Genomic DNA, 22,716 nt, shown 5'->3' on the forward strand with positions numbered 1-22,716 from the left:
GTAACCACTTATCCTATTGAGGGTCATGGGGTGCTCAAACTGATCCCAGCTGACAATGGGTAAGAGGTGGGGTCTAGCTCTAGATAGCTCACAAAACTATCACAGGGCTGACACATGGAGACAGACAACCACTCACCCTTACTACAGGCAATTTAAAGTCACCAATTTAACCTATCTGTCTATCTAACCTACCTATGTCTCTGGACTGTGGGAGGAAGCTGGAGAACCTGGCAAAAACACACGCTGACGTGGGGAGAACACGCAGACTCCACACAGAAGTTTGTAGGTGGAACCTTCTTGCTGTTAGGTGACAGTCTTCTCATAACCTTCAGCACAGTATTTAAAAGATGATACTGATGACCTGAGATCATCGAGCAGGTCCATTAACTGTGTCACCTTAATTTTCTGATTATTTTCTCCATAAATCCCTGTTGTCTCTTCTATAAAATGACAGAAAACCATAAAAGAAAAACACCCATTAAAATTCTTAAGACCCAATGTGATGTCTGGCCAACAGTCCAAACCCCCAAATATTTCATTTATTATCACACAAGACAAAAAAATGCAGCAAATCTTCACACCTGAAAAAGTTTGAAATATTTGGTACTTGAGCTTGAGAATGACTTGAACTAAATAGTTGCTATATCTATAGATCAACTAATTGTTTCAGCTCAAAAGTAATACTAAAGACAAAAGCTGGCATTGTAATAATAAAAGAAAATAGTTCATAGTTCAGTTTCTTGTTCAAGTTATAATAGTAAGATACTTTTATTTATCAGAGGGCCAATTCTTACAGATTCGGATCATTTCTACCCTTTGCAGGAGCAAGAAAGCTTTTTCACTCCGTGCAGGAATATGTAGGGGATGATGCAGGTGTAGGAGGCTGCGATATAGCTGGCCACCTCCACCAAAATCGACGAGGTGTGGATGTTGTTGGTGATGCGCAGAAGCAGATGAGTCAGCCAGCAGACCAGGAACACGCTGGCTACAGCCACCACGCTCTTGGCTGCCCTCACCTGAGTGCTTGAGCTCGAGCTAGGCTTAGCTGGCATCTGGCTGGGCCTTGAAAGATTTGGTTGAGCTCCAGCTCTGCTTTCTGTGTTTGTTTCCCTGTTGAGGGGAGAGCTTTGACCTGACTGCCCTTCATTTGGACGGGAAGGAGAATGAATGTGGGTTAGGGATGCAGCATTTGAGGTGCCTGGAATAGAGACAGCGCTGTCTGACGTGTCGTCACGTCTGTTCTCAACACTCTTGTTGTCATCCTTAACCATCTCCTTGGTAGCATCAGAGTTATGACCCTTAATGCGTCGTTGGTTTTGAAGGAGAGTGATGACAATCTGGACGCTGGCAAATACAATCCCTGCAACAGGGATTGCATTAGCCAGGGTTAAATAAAGGATCTCATAGGTTTGCCTTGCAATTGCATTAGGGAAAACATCTATACAGTCTTCTTTGCTGCCATTTCCGCTCTCCACTTTGACAAAGAAAAAGTGTGGGATGCTGAAGACCAAAGCCACCGACCAGCTCCCGGCCAGTAGACATCCCACCAAGCACAGGCTGTCAAGCTGCACTGGCGCTCCTCCGCGCTTCAGGGAGCCGACGAGCTTCTGGTGCCAGAAAGTGCTGATGAAAAAGGTCGTGTAGATGCTGCTAGTTTCAGAAAGGTCAGCACAAAAACGAAACACGCCACAGAAGGTTTCCCCCAGGAACCAACGCCCGGCGAAATCTGCCATGGTGTCGGGCAGGTCCACCAGGTAGTTGGTGATGAGGTTGGAGACGGCCAGGTTGATGAAAAGGATCTCGTTGGTGCGGATGCCAGATTTCTTCCCGGGCAGGGAGCGTATAGCCAGCCAGTTGTTTCCCAGGATCCCTGCCAGAAACATGAGTGCTCTGATGATGGATTCAATCAGCTCTTCCACATCCATCGTTCTGTAAAATCAGGTGACAGCTTCACTTGATCTTCACTATACAGTCGACTGGTCTGCAAAGCTTATAATGAGGCATGCTTTTTCATCGGACATTTATAGAGGCGGGTGAGAAGCCAGACCCAATCACACTGTAGAGTTTAAACGTCTCAGCATTTAGTTTTCCCTCGTGGAGCCTTCATCATGAGTCCCACTGAGATGGAGGTGTATCTTTTTCATGACAGGCTCTCCCAAGGAGCTTCCCCTGACTAAAAATAGACAGAGCAGCACAGCAGCAGAATCTGAATGTCCACTGAGCGACTGTGGAAGTCCCCGAAGAGCCACATGCTGAAGCTCTGAGTCCTCTCATACAGTGGGGGACATAAGTCAACTTTTCTTCAACCGTATTTCCAATGCCAGCTTCGAGATGCTTCCTGTACGAAGAAACAAATCTCTCACAGTGATCAGATGAGATTTGGCCCGTTCTTCCACACACATTCTTTAAATCTGGAAGATTTCGGGGGCACGCTGGTGAATCTTGTTCCTTACCCAAATTTCTTTAGGCCTTCAACAGTGATAAATAAAATTGAATAGTTAAAATTTTAAAGGTTGCCTACCCCTGCTCTATGGGTTTATGCCTTGATATTGACATAGCTATTCCAATAGCTTTACTGTCTTCATCTGAAACCAGTTGACTATCTTCTTTGCGGTATGCCTTAGATTGTTGTCCTGCGGGAAGATCCACCTGTGTCTCGTATTTTTCATCCTGGTGGACGGCAAATCCACCAGGATGAAATCGGATTTGAGTGTTTTAAAGGTGTTCATGTGATTATTTTGGGTCAGTGTTGGAGTTTTGTTAGCCCCATAGGGCCGCTTAAGGGTGGGGCGTGACACATATGCAGATCCATTTCACCTCTAAACATGGCATGTCGTATCCTTGCAGAAAAGCTCGTTTGAAGTTTGCTACACATTTGGAGAAGCTTGGAGGTTATTGGGAGGATGTATTGTGGTTAGATAAGACAAAAATCAATATTTTTGGAAGGTAGGAAGCATCTTGAAGCTGGCATTGCCAACAAAAGATTCACCACCAAGTATTAAAATAGGTATCAGTGTGTGTTCAATATTTTTATCCTGTGTGTTTCAAATTTATACCTCATAATTTATGGACTAACATGTTACAGCTTCTATATCTGTGCAGTTTTATTGAGTTGATACAAATATCTTTAATGAAAATGTATTTCCTCTGCTTTAAATTACAAACAAAATGTAACTTCAGGTAATAAAGACACACAAACTTGGTCTCTGCACTGTTGGATCACCTAAAGGAGAATGCCACCTATTTAATCATTTCAGCATTGTTATTCCTTTGCAGATGCAGATGCAGTTCACTTTATGCTTCTTCGCAACATTTGAGGAAACAGACTCAGTGGACTTCCTGCGTGCAGATTGGGCCTTCATTTCATTTTAGAAAATTAACTTATCCTCACACAGCTGCACAAAGTGAGCACCTCGTTATTTCCCCATGCAGCAGCAGTTGATTTTACACCCCGATGGTGACACAAATTTGTAATTTTCTCTCCGATTTAATCTTTAGAAATGAACAAACACTGACTAAACTGTACCAAGCTGTCTGGATGCAATGTCTGAAATCTGTGGCATTACTACTTTTCTCACTTTCTCTTTCCTCAATAAAAATACAGTGTTAACCAAGAGCATTATTAGTGGTTAATAAGTCATTTCATAATGCTTTATAAAGGTTGGTAACCCATAGATGAACACCAGCCAGAGTGAGTTTCCACAACCTTGCATGCCAAATGTAATATACATAAACCACTAATAAAGCCAGTAGTTAAACTTTTATTAAGGAGGGTTGTACCTGATCTTTAACACCAGTTTGTGGAAACTTGGGGATAAAAATATCAGTTTATAAAATAGATGGTCTGATACTGCAAAAAAAAAAAAAATTTGATCTGATTATTTTTTTGATTTCTGAATTTTACATGTTATTAACAGTGGCGATAGCAGTAGGCTATTCAGAGTTTTTACTTCAGCAAAAGTACAAATACCTTAGTGTTGAAATACTCAGTTACAAGTTAATGTCCTGCATTCAAAAACTGCTAAGTTAAAGTACAAAAGTATTAGCTTCAAAATATACTTAAGGCACCAAAAGTTAAAGTACTCGATATACAGAAGGACCTATTTCACAATAATATATATTACTGGATAATAATTAAGAAGAAAAAGATATACTTTATTAATCCCTGAGAGGGAATTCAGTTTTTTCACTTGGTTGTCATATACACACAGGCCTGAAATACACACACATGCACAAACAGGACCTACATGAAATGAAGGATGTTAGAGTGAGGGGACTGCCCGTGGATGAGGGTTCAGTGCCATGCTCAAGAGTACCTCGACAGTGCCCAGGAGGTGAGGTGGCACCTCTGTAGCTACCAGCCCACACTCCATATTTGATCTGGAAGGGGACATGAGCCGGTGACCCTCTGGTTCCCAACCCAGGGCCCTATGGGCAGTAGCTCATATATGATGCACACATTATGCATTCATGTAATCATCACTTTAATGTTGCAGCTCATAAAGATGAAGCTCATTTTAATGACTTTATATGCTGCTATAGATTACACTGAATACATTATAATTAATTAGGTGATTTGTATTTTGTAAATCTGCAAAGTAATGAGGAACTAAAGCTGTCACATAAATGCAGAGGAGTTAAAAGTTCAGCATTTTTTTCTGAGATGTAGAGGAGTAGAAGTATAACGTAGCACGAAATTGTACTCAAGTACAGTACTTGAGTAAATTTACTTAGTTACATTCCTCCACTTTCATAATAACTCCACAACAGTGGAGCTGGCTGACGACTGCAATTCTTTAAAAAGAGAAATAAGCTGGAGGCAGGACACAGTGGGGGGTCTCTGTGTAGCGTAGTAGTGCTGCACGTGATCCATGAGTCAAAGCTCCACCTTTAGGATAAACCAGAGGCGGCATCTGTGCGCCGCTGCCTGCCTGCCGGGACAGACACACAGACAGGACGGGATGCGGGACTGAGCAGTGCCAGTACGGGGGCTCTGGCTTTTTTTATTTTTCGACTATGGTTTTCGTCTCCGGGCGCTCTGAGGTTGCTGAAGGGTTTTTGTCCGACACAGATCCCCAAACAATCAGGTACTTGCACGGTGCGTTTGCTGTCGCTTCGGTTAGTATGAGACTCTGATGCGTGCGGAGAGGACAGGATGCCCGCCAGCGGCGCCGACTCACTGAAACCCAGCGCCTTCATCCCGGTGTGCACGGCCGCCTGCCTCCTGGTCGGCTCTACCTCCCTGTTCTTCGTCTTCACGTGAGTGCAAACCCTAAAAAATGAAAAGTTGGTGACATGCACTGTTGGTATGCTCCACAGGAAATATGTCCAGACACCCATTGCTCTTGATCCACAATGCATCAGGTATCCTTTCTTCCAAATATGTCTGTATTTCTGCATATGGAGTTGGATTTTAGGATTATAAAATGATAAAATGTTGTTCACTTTCTTCCTCTATGAATTGCCATTAAGCCTAATATAACTGTACAATAATAGCCTTATCCAATTGTCTTATTTTTAGTTCATTTTCATTTCTAAAAAGCTGCTTAAACCAGTGTCTAAAAGACAAATGTCCATAAACAGCACCCTTTCTTCTTCACTGACTTCACCCTGCTGGCAGACCCACCAGGGGCAGCTAACATCTGACCTGGTTGGCTCTCAGTGTGGGCTAGCCTGGGTGCCTGCCCAGTGCACCCTGAGGACTCAAGAGTAAGCACAGTTTAGGGGATAAGCCACCCACAATCAACATGTATCAAAAACTATCATAATGACCCACATGTGCCATAAATGTAGGAGGAAATGGAATTCTCTGCGAAGGCGTTATTTGTGTCAAGATCAGACAGCCTGATTTGAAACTGAAGTTTTAATACATTTGGTGAAAAGTGTTCAAATGGTTAATTTTAGCCTCGTTTTGACCTATTTGTGAGGAACTAGTGGGAGGCTGCAAAGACTGCACTCAAGCCAACGCTGGCATGCAGGGAAAAAATGAAATATAATATCCCATAATACCCTCGAATCCAATTTAAACGAGGACTATAGGTTTATCTATACATTTCAGAGGCTTTACTTATGTTCATACATGAAGAAAAAACCAAGTACCCTACTTTCCATATGAAAACCCCTCTGATATCCACTGTTGACTTCCTGATTGGAGGCTCCCACCTCATCAGCTCTATGCCAGTCAACTGACCCTTGACCTCCATAGCCATATCTGCCCTACTTTCTCCCGTATTTTCCAGCAGCGCACCGTTTCCACTGGAATCTGACACCAGATTGGGAGTACGGGATTAGGATCCTCTTGCCAACACCATGTGATCCCCCCATCTGGGAAAAATGGAGTCTGGGATCTTTGAATTTACTACCAGCAGACATTTACTGTGCTCTCCTTGGAGTGACTTTCACTGTGGAATACACATTCATTCAGTGGTTATTTTTGCACACGCCACTCTATTATCTTTTCCTTATTTCCATTTTCCATTCTATAGGGGTATGAAAAGCTCAGAGTTATAGATGTCAGCAGAAATATGGGTGCTTGTTCGTGGGAGATGCTCTAAAGCAGGGAGACTAAACTTGCTTTGCCACTTTTGCAAAATGGCCAGGGGCCCGTTAACAAACAAATATTAATAATTAATATATAGCCTAAATATTTAGCCCAGACCTCTGTTGGGGTGTCTGGAGGATTCTCTCCGGATTTTTTTTGTTTTTGTTATAAACAAACCCTATTTTGATGCTTTTTAATGCACTCTGACACATTATTTACATCCAAAGGAAAACAAAAATAAATAATAATAATAAATAACTAAGGGATGTTCCAAAACCATTTTTCTTCTTTCTTATACCGATTGTGATTCCTGAACTTGTGTATTAGGTGATGTCAAGTCCAACAACATTGCATTAAAATAAATACATAAATGAACATCTGTATACTACTAACTAAGGGTGGGGGGGAAAAATCAATACAGCATAGTATTGTGATATTTTGTATGACAATATTATATTGATACATAGGCACCAGGAATTGATTTTAATTTTGACTAATATTGCAAATGCAAATTAAACTTGTGATAGTCCACTAGAATATAAAAATTAGTTACTTTTTTTCAGTCCACAAAATGCATTTTGTTGCAATAAAAATGACTGAAGTGAGATGAACAGACTGGAAATTGTATCTCATGAATAAATACAGATGCAGACAAATGTTTCCTTTGGAGACATTCTGCAGCTGTTAAGAGGTAATAAATTGTAGTATACTGGAATATATGTTATTGCAACATTCAGCATATTACAAAACATTTAAAATCACAATCATATTGTATCATGGCCTAAATATCATGATAATTATGTATTGTGGGGCCTCTTTGGTTCCCATCTTTACTCCTAACACTGTATGGATGTGAAATAAATTGTTGTATAGCATGGTTCAGGTTAAAGCCCTTTGTAAAAGGTGCAAATACATCCAGAGAATGAACACCATAGAATATTTATTGCCTCAGTTTGACATTTAGCTAATTGCTGATACTGTACTTTTGTAAAGATTATTTTTTTGGCATTTTGCCTGAATTGGACAGGAAAGCTTTTGAGTGAAATGGGCAGAGAGATGGGTGACATGCAACAAAGGGCCATGGTTTGGAATTGAAACTGCGGCCACTGTGGCAAGGGCATGTAGCCTACACTGGGTGCCCCCTCCACTAGAGGAGCTAGTAGACACCCCACATTACACTTTTTGTTTTTTTTGTGAGAAAACAATTCCTCGTCGCTCTAAAACAGTAGTTGCTAGCGGCTGCAGAGCACAACTTTGTATGCTGGCTAACTAAGAATTGATTTCCAGGCAAACTGCCTTTTTGTCTGTGTGTGAAACTACTTTAAAGCTTATCTATAAATTACATGGTATCGGATCAGTGCGCAGACTTGTATACTTGCCGATAACCAATCCAGCATTTAGACAGTGTCAGATGCATTCCTGATGCTGGTATTGGTATCAGAACAACTGTAGAATCAATTTATTTTTTGTGAATCAAATACTTGTCAGCGGCCCACCTGGCACCCTATAACAGGCCAGATTTGGCCCACAGGCTGCAGGTTCAGTATCACTGCTCTTAAGACACAAATGTCTTACAAATGTCTTATGATTACATCATCTCATGTGGGAACTATATCCACCGCTTTTCATTACTTTATCTGGACAGATTTTGTTGTTGGTGATGTATTTATCTACCTCACTTTATTACACAAACTACTTAAATGGGTTTGACATTTGGAATCATTTTCATCCATTTGCAGCTCTCTCTCCATGCAAGAATACAAAAATATGCCACACTCAAATTCCCAGCTGTCTAATTGCTGGAGTCCTTTGGGATGTAGAGACAAGCTCACAGTCCAGAAAAGGTAGAGAAACCCTGATGAACTCCATCTATTCTCTGTGAGAGAGAGAGAGGAAAAAAAATCAATGGCCCGCAGACGTGATAGATTGAGAAGAGACTGCTTAATTGGGACTGCATTGCTAAACCAGCAAAACCAGGATACTGCAAATGATTGAACGAACAAGTGATGAATCTGCTGCTTCTTGTGGGACAAGGGTTGCATTTTAGCTGGAATGACCTTATAACCTAAAAATCTTTTTAATTAACACAGCCCAGTAGAAAAGAGCTCATGGCTTAAAGTGAGCCCACAGCGAGTCTCGGCGCACTCTGACGACTATACATCAACCTTTAAGGGAAGTTGATAACCTTGCTGTCTGACTGACCCATGAATGTGCCTGTGTGCTTTTTTGCCCTTATAATCTGGGAGTACATACAGTAGACTTAAAGGCCATTCATATCAGCATGCAGCAGAAAATTGGCAGAAACTCAGTTTCTCGTCGACTGCCAGATAATATCACACTTTTCTGATATGAGCAATAACTTGTTTGATATCCTGTGTGTCTGCCAAGTCAGCAGCTGCAGCTGGAGCGACTCCCTTCCTCCCTCCAAAAGCAGAGATGGACAGGTGCCACGCTCTGTTCAGCCCTGCCGTGGTTACACTGAGTCAAAGGGACGTAGCTTGTCATCTGCCATAACATCACCTTGGCCTTTACCCTGGTTACTGTGAATCATAGGAGCACACGTGCATGCCATCCAGTCGGGCCTCGTGTCCTATTGTTTTGTCACTTTTTATACTGGTGAACACTTTTATCCCCAGTTTTAATCATAACCCCTCCAGTCATATAAAGTGCTTTCATCTGGTAATATTCACGCAATTATCAGCCAGTGTGAGTGTGTGTGTGTGTGTGTGTGTGTGTGTGTGTGTGTGTGTGCATTAGTAATTCAGTTTCCATTGCCAGTTTGCTAGACCTAGAAAACAACCTTTAAAGTTGTGCAGGCTCTTTTGTCTTCCCTCGCCCGATAAAATTCATCAGTTACCGGCTTCCTGCTTTTGTTCCTCTGACCGTGAACTTTTGTTTGGGTTAGTGCTTAAGGTTTTGTGCATTGTTAAACTCAGGCTGGTCGCCGACGCCCTACAAAGGCCGCATACATCAGAGACCAAGAAAAATGTCCCTTGTTAATTAAGCTATGTTTCACTCTGCCCAGACTCAGACCATCTTGCTTATCTACTGAGTAAACTGTTCAGAATACTGAAATATGTTGAAAGTAGAAAAGGAAACATATTCTGCAGAGAGGTGTGCTCGCTTATGCTGAAAATTACATGTGCAAACACTGTAGCGGGACAGAATGTCAGCCTTTGCATGTGAAATATTGTACGGGAGGTGCAGTTTAAGTGAAACACTTAAAGGGATAGTGCAGATTTTTATAAGTCGGGTTGTATGAGGTACAAGGGTATTATATTTTGAGAGTCAGGCTATTACATACAGTTGATGGCAGTCAGTACACCCCCAGTTTAAGGAAGCAGGCAGGGGTACCGCCATGGGAGCTAAGAAACGTACTGCTGTGGTTGGGGATGGCAGCAAGACGTATTTCAGCTACCTAGAATAACCTTTGTCGTCAGACAGCACTTTCCTGTGGGGAATCAAAGCTGTTTTGCTCTCTTTAAAGCCACCAGACTCCTCTGACAAAAACAGTAATTTTACCTTGCAGAACACGGGAGTCGCTGGTCTACTGTTGCCTCCATCTGTGAGTGTTATTGTGTCACTTTGATGAATCCGAACTAACCCTTTAACACCAAAGTCACACAACAACACAAGCTAACCAATCGAGGCAGCGGCAAGGTGTGTTGATGGCCATCTATTTTCGATAATACACTGAGTGTGGATAAGTACCTCATACAACCCTACTTACAAAATCCAACCTATCCTTGACTACGTAACCTGTGCTGAACAGCAGCCACTATGGCCACAAATGGCAATTACAATGTGCTAAATGCTAATATACTGTACATGTGCGCAGTGTAGGTTAACGGTAGCACAGAAAAGGATGAGTCCTCAAGTCATTGAACTGACTGAGTAATGCTAGTTACTCTGCATTATCTGTCTTAAGTTTGCTAAAATTAGCAAACGTTAACCGTCACACTGTTGTAGCGTTTCCTAGTGTGGTCTATTTTTTCTTTTTTAGTCTGTTTTTCTCCCTTTTTAGTCTGGCATTTTTTCCTTGTCTTGTAGAATAAAATTTTGTGATAATAGTTCACTCACAGCTGTTTCCTCAGAATGGTCTGATGCTTCAACTCAATGTGTAGTTTCGTTGTCAATTAGGCTGCCGTTCAGACGTGTTTTTTAGACCTGGCGAGCACTACTTGGAAAAAAAATGTCTGATGTTTCTGTTTTTGTTTTTTTTTTTAATCTGTACTGATTTGTTCATAGACATCCTTTATTATCCATCAAAACTGTCTTAAGCAGGACTGGTAGCTGTGTTGTCTAAATTGACAGTTGTACTTGCAATGCCGGTGTTGTGTCAGCATGCTGGGTGCGGTAAAATGAGCGTTTTTAACTGTTGCGACAATGAACGATGCTCACTGTTCAAGATCATAAGTTGCAAAGTGATGCGTTCAGTTCACAGTTCACTAAAAATATAAGGATATTTGATGAACGTGCTCTTTTAGTGTGTTCATGCACTACACTAGAATGCATCTATTAGATATACAGATACTGTATATCCCTGCTCCATCTCAGTCCTGATTTAAAGCTTAAAGTGTGTTGCTGGCATGCATCAAAAGAAGAAGTCCAGTAGTCCACTGAAAATCGTTTTTTTTAGATGCTGTACTCAGCCACAATCCTCAATTTCCTTCATTTGTATGCAGTGGTGCACAGTGATGATGAATGTGGATGACACAAGTCATGGATCACGTGAAAAAAGTTGAACCCACGACACTGCGAGTGCACGCCATCAAGAGATTTATTGTCTGAGTCTGTGGCAATCTATTCACCACCAGTGCTTTTTGTACTGATGTGATGTCTAGAAGTCTGACAGATCACATGGCGGTGATGCCATTTATGTAACCGTGACAATACTTCACAAAAGATGCCCTGGCTGCCAGCAGGGGTGAACTTGCCGCTTGACCAACTGTGTGGCGTCTGCTGTGCCACTGACCCACTGCGGGGATGAGGGCAGCGTGCAGATTGAGAGAGCAGCTTACTGTTCTGTGTGATTTAATACAGCTCTGCCTGGGCCGTTTCATTAGGTGGGGCTTGTCTTTGCCACGCTGCAGTGTAATGAACTGTCTTTCTCTGCGGTCCAGATGGCCTCAGACCGATGATGGAAGCTCGCCGTCCTTGCAGAGGCATCCGCACTGTAATCTGGCCCACAAGAAATCAGATAGATAACTCATACAGGCTCTCAGTTCAGCTTCAGTGTTTCATCTGCAGCATTATCTATCTATCTATCTATCTATCTATCTATCTGTCTATCTATGGAATAGCACTCCTATTTCAGACTCTGAGTAATAATTTAACAGCAAACCAGAAAAAATAATGATTATCCTCACTTAATATTTTAAAGATCTTTTGTAGGTTGATGAGAGGATTCTTGTTACTATCCAGCTCAAGTTACACAGATTAATGTATCTGATCAGCTGTGACAGTTTAAGCACATGTCAAACATGTCCATGTTTAGTAAGAGGAACTTTGACACACATCCTGACTAGCAGCCTTGGGGGTGTGGGGGTGGGATCATGCTATGCTCCTTAATCTTTTTGTCACATATTCACTGCTTCTTAAGATCCTCATAATTTCATTATGCTAAATTTGTCCAAGACTACAAAAGAAATCCTTGTCCTATTTCCAGTGTTTCCTCATTATCTGTTGCACGAGGGAGTCTCCTGCAGGTGTGGAGTGAATCAATTGGATTTACAGTACATGGTGGCGTGTGCTGTGATATATGGTGACCGCACGATCTGTGTTTGGTGTCTAATGTGAGGAATCCACAATGCACTGGACTGGCAGAAATGGTCTGTAATCCAGAGATCATAATCCAGGGATTACTGGGTTTGCAGCTGGCATGGCATCAGCAGGCGTTCCTCTCGAGGGGATGGACCCCTCCCCCACAACCTAAAACCAGGGGTTTGGGGATTGGAGCTGCGCTGGGTTGAAGCGCATAATTGAGGCGGATGACTCTTAATTTTGTCAGTGTTTTCATTTTCGTTAATACCTTTTGTTTAATCGCTCATATGTGTTCGTGGTTTACTTCCCCATGGAGTCATGTGTGAAAACAGTTGCATGGGAAATGGAACCTGACCCTGGTTATTCTATTTCCAATTAACAGTCCAGAAAGTACATGATTATTTTTCTGATACCTGTGCTAATACCAAACCAAAAACTGTAACATTCGACTATTCAAAAGGAAAATTCCCACACAGTGTATATGTAGGTTAAATATGTGATGTTCAACCAAACACTGTAAATATAATCCAGTGAATCTTTTCCTCTGTGTCTACCACTGTAACCTGATTACACTGCCCCTCCCTCTAATCTCACACAGTGGAGATATAATCATACTCCCATTCAGTTTAATTCAGCACACGCACGCACACACACACACACACACACACACACACACACACACACACACACATGCTCACACACACACTGAGTCAGTGGAGGAGATAAGTGATGGTCCTCTAAGATTTTAGGGCACACAGAAAGATGTTACACTCGATATAATCCTAACAGAACGTTCTCAATACTGTGATTTAAAAAAGATAGTTTGACATTATGTTATTCGTTAAGAAGCATGTACATTTAATTTAAAGGGACAGTTCACCCTGAAATCAAAAATGCATATTTTTCCTCTTACCTGTAGTGCTATTTATCAGTCTAGATTGTTATTTTATTTTATTTCTACCGAACTACAGGCAGACATCTCTACGGCCGATATCTCCAACACTCTGCAGCTCACACCAAAATCATAATAATAATAATAATGATAACTTTATTTATAGGCACCTTTTAAAGCACTCAAGGACGCTTTACAAGACACAGTTAAAAAAGGTGTGTTTTCAGACGGGATTTGAAAGTGGAAAGGGAGTCAATATTGGGAATGTCGTTGAGTAGAGAGTTCCAGTGGCGGGGGCAGAACGGTTGAAGGCTCTAGTTGTAGTAGTCAAGCAGACAGATGGTGATGTGAGTTGGATTGCAGAAAAGGATCAAAGAGTACGGGAGGGAGTGTAGATGTGAAGGAGTTCAGACAGGTAGGAAGGGCCTTGATTATGAAGGACCTTAAAGGTGTGACAAAACAATGTAGACTGATAAATAGCACTACAACTAAGAGGAAAAATATGTAGTTTTGATTTGGGGGTGAACTGTCCCTTTAACACTAATGCCACAGATTTAAATTTATTTTCTTCATTTTGTCTTTTAGCTCATTCACTCATTTCAACATTTGCTTTAACTGGACAGCTTTAATTATAGTGACTATCTATCTGTTTATTATGGTCAGTGCAGTGATAATGTGCAAACCTTATTCCAATACACGTTTGGCTCCAACTAACAATTATTTTTTTATTGATTAATCTGCTGGTTACTCTCTCGGATTACTACTAGCTCTACTTGAACCTATGAACTGTTGTATAAACCAGGCTTTTTGCTTTTTATAACACAACAGTAATATGACCGGGCTGTAATCCTCAGTCACCATCAGACACTGCAGTACCTGTCTTTTGTCATTTTCCTTAATGATATATGTGAAGTTGGAAATTAATTGTCAGTATATTTAATGATTGAGAAGTTGTTTAAGTCATTTATGAAGAAAAAATTCAGATATATGCTGGTTCAAGGTGCTCAAATGTGAGGATTTGCATCTTTTGCCTGTTTTGAATCATCATAAATTAAATATATTTGGAACACATTGGGAATGAGGAACTTATTTTACAATTTTCTGACATTTTATGGCTAAAAACATAATCAATATTGGAAAAAAATCATTAGTTGCAGCCATTTAAGCATCCAGACCTGCGTCATTGTGTAACACATACAGTGAGTTGCGTGCCTTTACTGTAGTGTGCAGAAACTCTTTCCTGGGAGAAACCCCATCATTTAATCCCTTGTTGTGGGCACTGTTGAACACGCACTAATACATGCTTATCTTTCACTGTAAACAATTACTTTTGGGATCCACTGCTCCCATCAGAATAAATGGGATGAAGATTATCCCTTAAAATCTTTGTTGTAGCCCTGATTTGTGTTAACCTCAACCTCTAAGGGATAGATACTTGCAAGGCTCAGAAAATGCTGTAAAACCTTTGATTTACAACATGAACTCTGCTTTGAGTGAACACACTTTGTGACAAGTACAGGAAATGTTTCTCTTTTTCCCCTCCTGTGTTTGTATATTCAGATGCCCGTGGCTTGCTGCGACCATCTGCCCTGCTGTGCCGCCATGCTGTGCCATCCTCTTCCTTTTTGTGCTGGCCAACTTCACCATGGCAACCTTTATGGATGCCGGTGTGCTCCCAATGGGTTAGTAATCAAAGCGATGCTATGCTTACAGTAGAGTGCTGTGGAAGTGTTACTGTAACAGTTTCGCATTTTGGTTTCCAGCAAACGAGGACGAGGACAAGGATGATGAGTTCCGCGCTCCGCTGTACAAGAACGTGGATGTGAAGGGCGTCCAGGTGCGGATGAAGTGGTGTGCGTCGTGTCATTTCTACAGACCTCCACGCTGCTCCCACTGCAGTGTCTGTGATCACTGTGTGGAGGTTGGTGCACGGACAGATACAAAGACAAGAGCAGAGTCATGGTATTGACAGTTTTTAGGAAGAAAAACTACACGCAGGGGAGAAAGCAAAACAATTTAAATCGTGGAAAATGAGTGGTAAGGACATGGATGGACAGATCAGCGGAGAAAAATGAGTAGCGCTTATGAGTGAGTGTAGCAGTGTGTGTGGGGAAAGTCAATAAAGGGGATTTCTGCAGAGTGAATGATGGACAGAGTGTGACGGAGAGAGAGAGATCTCATTAATCAGGTTAATCCTTTTCTCAGATCCTTTGTGGTCTCAGTAGAAATGCAATTTGAAAGAGGGTTCAGACAGCCTGCATTAAACAAAGTGTATTTAGAAAGCACACTGGATGTTCCACAAGTTTTCAACGAATGCTAGTTTATCAGTATTGCAAATTATTTGATGGAGACTGATGTTTTTTTTCTGTCACTTTAATTTTCATTTTCCCCACAATCTCCCCTCAGGACTTTGACCACCACTGTCCCTGGGTGAACAACTGCATCGGGAGGCGAAACTACCGCTACTTCTTCCTGTTCCTGTTGTCACTGACAGCTCACATGATCGGCGTCTTCACCTTTGGCCTCATATACGTCCTGCACCACATGGATGAATTATGGAAGCTGCACTGCACTGTCACGTATCCTTATACACACTCAGTATGTGTGTGTGCTTGTGAGCTTATCTTGTAAATGTATAAAACCTCTGTCTGAGTGAGATTAAAACAAATCAGTCTTCCTTAACAGCATGTACAGTTTGGTAGTGATCAGTATATCAGGGCTGTTTCTCATCCCGGTCCTCGGGCTTACTGGATTCCACTTGTACCTGGTGTCCAGAGGACGCACCACCAACGAACAAGTCAGTCTGATTTGATTGAAAGTGGAGGCTCTATCTATAAGACAAATCTTTAAAGGGACAGTTCTACACAAAATCAAAACTACATATTTTTCCTCTTATCTGTAGTGCTATTTATCGGTCTAGATTGTTTTGGTGGGAGTCGTCGAGTGTTGGAGATATCAGCTGTAGAGATGTCTGACTTCTCTTGAATATAATGGAACTAGATGGCACTCGGCTTGTGGTGCTCAAAGTGCCAAAAAATACATTTAAAAAACTTAACAGTAAGGTCTCTTTTCAGAAATCATGACCTGATTATTCAAAATAATCCAAAGAGTTAAATGTAGGAACTATTTTCTTGCTGCGGAACTACACCCACCAACCGTATCACCGCACAGGAGGAAGCCTGCATGTACTGCTATCTCACGTAGCATCACTGAGTCAGCTAATGTTACAATTCAGCTGACACTTAACACTTCATTTTGCATAGTGACTCAGTTCGAGGGTGTAGTTCCGTAGGAAGAAAATAGTTCCTACATGAAACTGCTCACAACGAGGTCTGTGGATTATAACTGGGTCACGATTTCTGGAAAGAGACATTACTGTTGAGTTTGTCAAATGTATTTTTGTGGCGCTTTGAGCACCACAAGCCCAGTGCTGTCTAGTTGCATTATATTTGAGATAAGGCAGACATCTCCAACACTTTGCAACTCACACCAGAACAATATAGATTGATAAATAGCACTATAGATAAGAGGAAATATGTGTTTTTGATTTTGGGGTGAACTGTCCCTTTGAGACGTAACAATTATGATTTATATACAGATGCACTTTTATCTCTGCATGATCCCACAGGTAACTGGGAAGTTTCAAGGTGGCGTCAATCCTTTCACACGAGGTTGCTGTAACAACCTGGAGTATCTAGTCTGCAGCCCCATCTCTCCAAAGTAAGAGCCATTTCTTCTACCTAATCTTCAGTCTTTCAGGACCTCCCTATAACTCACTGGCTGACACCCTGTTTGTCATGTGACACCAGCTACACAGCGAGGCCCTGTAAGAAAGCAGTGATCCATGTTCAGCCTCCGTTCCTGAGACCAGAGATCGACAGGCAGAGGCCGGTGAAAGTCAGGGACAACGGCATACAGAGTCAGGATCTCCAAAATAAAGTATGCATGAATGACTTGCATGCCAGATTTCAAGAGTTAAATATTTTCTCACACATCATCTAAGGATTGCACCCTCAGTTGTCAAGGGATCAGATCTATCATGTTTGTGTTTTTTTTCCCCTGCCAGAGAACCTCAGCCGGAGCTGTCGAGCTGTCAGACATCAAACAAGTGAAAACTCCACCACCGCTGCCACCAAAACCAGACCACAGCCTGCTGAAGAGCCAACTAGCTGTCATGGATGGTACTGTGGAATGACACATATATATATGTACTGTGATAACATATTTTACAGCATACGTACTTATATAATGATAAAGATAACAAAACATCAAGGAAATGTCTTATTTTATAAGCCTGCAGAGTCAAATAAAGCAGTGGTTCTCAGCCGGTGCAGACACAGGGTCCAGATTTCTCCTTAGTCGTTAGTTCAAGGCCCACACAGTTTAATATATTAAGCGTCATACTTAAGTTTGGCCATGTCACCGTGCTAGTTTGCTGTCTCTGTTAAGTAGTTTTTCATCATTCACTCACTCAACAGCAGCATCCGGCATTTCAAAATAAAAGCTCTGTGCTGGAAATTCATTGTACTTCAAAATAAAGTTTGTTTTTTACAAACTAGACACATTCGCGAGTCACTTTCAGTCCATACAGAATGGACCCGTTACCCACTTTTGGACTATGACCCACCAGTTGGGAACCACGGAATTAAAGCTTACATTTACATACATTTTTCTTATTGTTGATAAATACCACGAAAGACCAAACCCAACAATGAACTGATCCTACAAAGCCTGATACAGGTTATTCCTCTGTGCCAAAGACCTCAATTTTTCCCCCAAAACAAATAAAAACTCATCACTGAGCCACAGAGAGGTACTAAGAGACATGTTCCTCCATTACCATCAACAAGGGTGTTGTAGTTTAGTTTAAATCAATCCCACATACACCATCCTAGTGCCATATTTATGTGTTAGCTAGCAGCTAGTGCACCAAATGTGTACTAATCCACAGCTAAAAGTAGTCCCCAACAAATGCAGTATTTTCTCCTATTTGAATAATGTCTGCTAAAAACTACAGTGCCCAGGTGTTTAAGAATTATTTAGTCATTTTTGAGATGTAACATCTATATTTGCAACTCACATTTTTTAAGATTTAATTTTCAGTAGGAAACAAACTCAATGTTGGTTTTGGTCTTTTCCTGCAATTTGTTGACTACAAGAAAAACACAGAATATCTGTTATCTGTATCCTGTAATTAATCACAAGGGCTTTTCTTTTCCAGAGATTGGGCACCACACCAAATCCATCATTCCTGTATCCATTCCCACCGTGCCGCAGCTACGGCCCGTCCTGGAAGCTATATCCAGAGGATCGTCACCCATTCCCCCAGAGCAGGTGCTTTTCAGTCTGATATTAAGGGTTTACTATGCAGAATTGTTGGTTACGGTATATAAACATGCTCATCAGCAAAAGTGAAAGTAAAAGCCAACCCCAGATTCACTCTGCCCCACTATATTTGAGCTTTTTTGTTTCAGCGCTGTCACTACCTTTTTATAAAGCCCAGACTTCACCCAAGCGCTGTGAGGGTACATGCACATAAACGTCCTGAACACCAAATAAGAATAAAATAAGAAAATACAATCAGAGGGCTCTGAGTCTCTGCAGAAAAATACACAGCCACACACTTCTACTGGGTCATAAGTGATGATTGAGAGGGATTACTTCCTTATGAGTCCAGACATTGCTTTTTTTAGGAAAATCCTGCTTAGTATATTTTTAATTTGTTGTATTTTTGCACAGTGATTCTCAATATCCAAGTCCTGGTTTTGATCCTTGTCTGACAGGCATTGCTGTCTGTTTTTTGTTGTTAAGTTGCTGAAGACATCAGAGCAGCAAGGGACCAACAAAGGTCCTGACCTCCGCTCTGAGTCCAGAGAAAGCCCGGGGAGAGGCAGTCAGCAGGCCGGCCATCCTGTTCAGGCCAACACCATCTCCAGCTCGCTGCAGCTCAACTCTCTGATGCTTAACTCGCGTTCTCTCACCCTCAAACACAGCAGTCGGCATGGCAGCAAGTCCCAGCTACCTGCCATGCATGACAGTTTGGGATCCAATCCCCCACCGGGGATCATCAGCTCTTCCAGCCTGCTGGCCAACCACAGCAGCTATGATAACCTCATTAACCCTGCAGACCCTCAGTTCTTGGCTCAGAGAGGGGCTCCGTCAGTCGGCTACCACCCTCACTTCATGACTCTGGGCACAGATGGGACTGTGGTGCAGCGGCCCCCTCCTCACGCTTACAGCCCCGTGTTTATGGGTGTCACCAGACAGTCACCTCAGCCCCGAGACCCCTCACCTTCATTGCAGGGCCTCACCTCAAGGGATCCCTCACCTTCATTCCAAGGTTTCATTCAAAGAGACTCTTCTCCAGGTTTTCAAGGGCTGCTGCCGAGAGACCTTGCATCCCAAAGCATAACATCACGAGACCTCCCCCCTCCAGGTCTGGCGATGCGCGATATGACCTCTCAATGTCTTCGAGACAGCCTTCGCGACCTCGGTCCACAGGGTTTGACACCTCAGAAGTCTGCCGCCGCACGCTATGACAACTTTTCAAAAACCATCATGGCATCAATCCACGAGAGACGAGAGATGGAGGAGAGGGATAGGATGCTGCGTCTCCAAGCCAGATCCCAGGCCCTCTACGGCCCAGATGTGGGGATCTATGACATCCCCAGCAGGAGGAGCCTACCACCAGACAACATCCGACCTCCAGGCTCCCGTGGACCAACTCCTCCGGCCTACGGCTCTAGGGAGTTTCTGATGAGTACAGGCATCCTCGGTTATGGCATGAGGACCTCGCCTCTCTCCAGCTCTTCCACATCGTCTCTGACTCGAGGCCCAAAAACGTCCAGCTCTCCTCTGCAGAGCAGCAGCAGCAGCAGCCTGCAGAGCAAGGGCAGGTCTTCCTCTCTGGCTTACTGCCCTCCTGACAGACAGACTCAACCCCTCCCTTCTTCTACATCCACCCTGCCCCGTTTACCCTCCTCCTCCACCTCCTCTGCCCCCTCGTACGCCTCCTATGCCACTGCAAAACGATCCTCGCTCACATACTCCTCTGAGGGAAAGGACTCAGTCACCCTGGGAGCCCTGAAATGAAAAAAAAAAAAAAATACTCTGTGTTTCCGATGGTGTGAATGAATCATCTATGCAGTGTTAGTCTCAGTCTTAACAGCTCCAAAATACTTTGTAAATAAGAGGCCATATGGGACTTTTCCTGTGGGAGGGCATGTGAGAATACACAGTGAAGGATAGACTTAGAAATATTCTTGAAATGTCATGCAAGTTTGACCAAATCCGCAAAACGGTGAATCTCAGGATAGTGGTGCCTCCTCTTACAAACAGAGCGAGCTCTATAAACTCAGTCAAAGCAGAAGAGCTATGTGAAGAATACAGATTAACTTATTATCTGTTTTTATGTGTTTTGATATTGCTTTTGTGAAACAACGTAATACCACATCATGTAATATGTGTCCTGCTGCAAAAAAATACCCATTTTAATAGAATTTTGTAGTTGTTTATATGAATAAACTTATTTTGTAATTTTCAGTTCTGTTTTTATGGTTATTTTGTCATGTGAACGGCTGCCAGTGAAGGCACCTGCACAGCGCTGCAATAGAATTTAATGACATTGTGAATGAGGCTTTGCATATTTAACGGAACAGTGTGTAAGATTTAGGGGGATTTAGCAGCATCTAATAGTGAGAATTGCAGATTGCAGCTGAAACTTCTCCTTGTTAGAATATTTTTCAATGTTGAATTATCCGCAGAGGTGTCTTCCTCTCCAAAACAAACAGACTAAAGCAGTTTCACATTGCAGATCAGTGTTTCCCCTATGCTGTTTGGCATGTCGGAGACAGGCTGCTAGTCCAGCACCTAATTTGTGCTCACCCTTTTTCTCTGATAAATTAAGATCCAGATGTTCAAGAGGTTTTTAACGGGATCCAAATTATCCGCAGAGGTCTCTTCCTCTCCAAACAAAACGGACCTGGTAATTGAAATTGGTAAAAACTCTGTGCTCACCTTTTCACCCTTAAGTGTTAAGAGGGTTTTTAGTGGGAGCTTAATCATCCGCAGAGGTCTCCTCCTCTCTAAAACAAACTGAGTCAGATATTTAAACTGGTAAAATCACTGAATAAAGTTTCACATTGCAAGTTTCACATTGCAAATTAGTGTTTCTCCTGCACTGTTTGACACCTTGCAAATAGGTCGCTAGCCCAACACCTCCCAATAGGTGCTCACCTTTTTTTCTCTTATAACTTCAGATCCAGAAGTTCAAGGGGTTTTTAGCAGGAGCCAAATTATTATCAGTCTCTTCTCCAAAACAAATGGACCAGGATTTTACTGTGAACTTAATTATTCATAGAGGACTTTTCCTCTTCGAAACAAACTAACCCAGTTATTTAAACAGGTAAAAACATTGAATAAAGCAGTTTCACAGTTCACATCTCCTGCACTGTTTGACACTTTGCAGAGAGGCTGCTAGCCCAACACCTGCTAATGTGTGCTCACCTTTTTTCCTCTTATATAGATTTAGATCCTGACTTTCAAGAGGTTTATACCAAGAGCTGTATTATCTCCAGAGGTCTCTGGGTGAAAGCAGTTTCATGTAAAAACATATTAGTGTTTTCTGACACTTTAATTGCAGAGGAGCTGCTAACTACGGTGGCAGAATTGAAATTGTGAAAAGGCGAAAGGCCCTATCTAGAGCCAGTGTTGGTTTGTCCATTCCAGGCAACTGTAGAAACATGGCGGTGCATGACAATCTTCGTGGACGAGAACCACTCCCTATGTAGATATAAATGGCTCATTCTAAGGTGATGAAAACATGACAATCGTATTTTCAGGTCATCATACACTAAATAAAATATACTCATATTCCATTACTGCCAGTATATCCCCCTAAATCCACTGAACCTTTAAAGCACCTGCAGCTCTATGCAGCACAAGGAAAAAATGCATTTTACTGTTGGTTATCAATCTTGCCTCAAAGATATTATACTTGTACAACATTTTCCCCCATAACCATAATTTCACAACTCATAACTCAGCAGATGGAATGCTTTATGGAGATAGAAGCAAAATGTACTTGCAGTCATTTCCAATTCAAGCAGCTACAATGCATACATTTGTACAGCAGTGATGATGGTGCTGCTGGAAAAAAAATGAGACATGTAATGAGAGTTTAATGCCTTGGGTTTGCAATGCCAGTTCCTGCATTGAATTTGTGTCTGGCACCCTCTAGTGAACAGTCTCAGAAGTTGGTGTGATATTGTTGAGGCCGTCGAATCCAGTAGATGATGCTATTGTGTATAAAATGCCAGAAAACAGCGTGCTGCCGATGTCAAGGGCTACAAGTAATGGAAAAGACCAGGGGAGGCTCTCCAATGTGCCCTATATTCCAAAAGGTCCATTTCACACCGCAGTGTGTTATCACTGCAGGTAGTTCAAATTAACATAATAAGAAAAATCAAGACTAATGCAAAACTTTATAAGGCAGAAATCTTGTGCCTTTTCCATTTAAACT

The 22,716-nt window shown here is 42.1% G+C and overlaps 2 protein-coding genes across 2 annotated transcripts; one reads left to right on the top strand and one right to left on the bottom strand.

Moving 5' to 3' along the window:
• Positions 1-809: 809 nt before the first annotated feature.
• Positions 810-1,925, bottom strand: ora5 (olfactory receptor class A related 5). The gene has a single exon (XM_033647269.1). The coding sequence runs from the start codon at positions 1,923-1,925 to the stop codon at positions 810-812; it is 1,116 nt and encodes a 371-aa protein (XP_033503160.1).
• Positions 1,926-4,919: 2,994 nt separating this feature from the next.
• zdhhc8a (zDHHC palmitoyltransferase 8a) lies at positions 4,920-20,738 on the top strand. The gene is made up of 10 exons (XM_033647592.2): positions 4,920-5,259; positions 14,757-14,878; positions 14,960-15,117; positions 15,603-15,775; positions 15,891-15,993; positions 16,825-16,916; positions 17,006-17,135; positions 17,263-17,377; positions 18,418-18,530; positions 19,008-20,738. The coding sequence occupies exons 1-10, from the start codon at positions 5,156-5,158 to the stop codon at positions 20,286-20,288; spliced, it is 2,391 nt and encodes a 796-aa protein (XP_033503483.1). The 5' UTR covers positions 4,920-5,155; the 3' UTR covers positions 20,289-20,738.
• Positions 20,739-22,716: the final 1,978 nt, after the last annotated feature.

Source organism: Epinephelus lanceolatus, chromosome 19, assembly GCF_041903045.1.
Source record: "Epinephelus lanceolatus isolate andai-2023 chromosome 19, ASM4190304v1, whole genome shotgun sequence".
NCBI classification, from domain to species: Eukaryota; Metazoa; Chordata; class Actinopteri; order Perciformes; family Serranidae; genus Epinephelus; species Epinephelus lanceolatus.

Excerpts from the sequence above, each read along its gene's own strand:
- ora5 (XM_033647269.1), bottom strand. The coding sequence starts at position 1,925 with ATGGATGTGGAAGAGCTGATTGAATCCATCATCAGAGCACTCATGTTT.
- zdhhc8a (XM_033647592.2), top strand. The coding sequence starts at position 5,156 with ATGCCCGCCAGCGGCGCCGACTCACTGAAACCCAGCGCCTTCATCCCG. Across the intron at positions 15,118-15,602 it reads TCTGTGATCACTGTGTGGAG|GACTTTGACCACCACTGTCC; the intron begins GTTGGTGCACGG and ends ATCTCCCCTCAG. Across the intron at positions 18,531-19,007 it reads CACCCATTCCCCCAGAGCAG|TTGCTGAAGACATCAGAGCA; the intron begins GTGCTTTTCAGT and ends TTTGTTGTTAAG.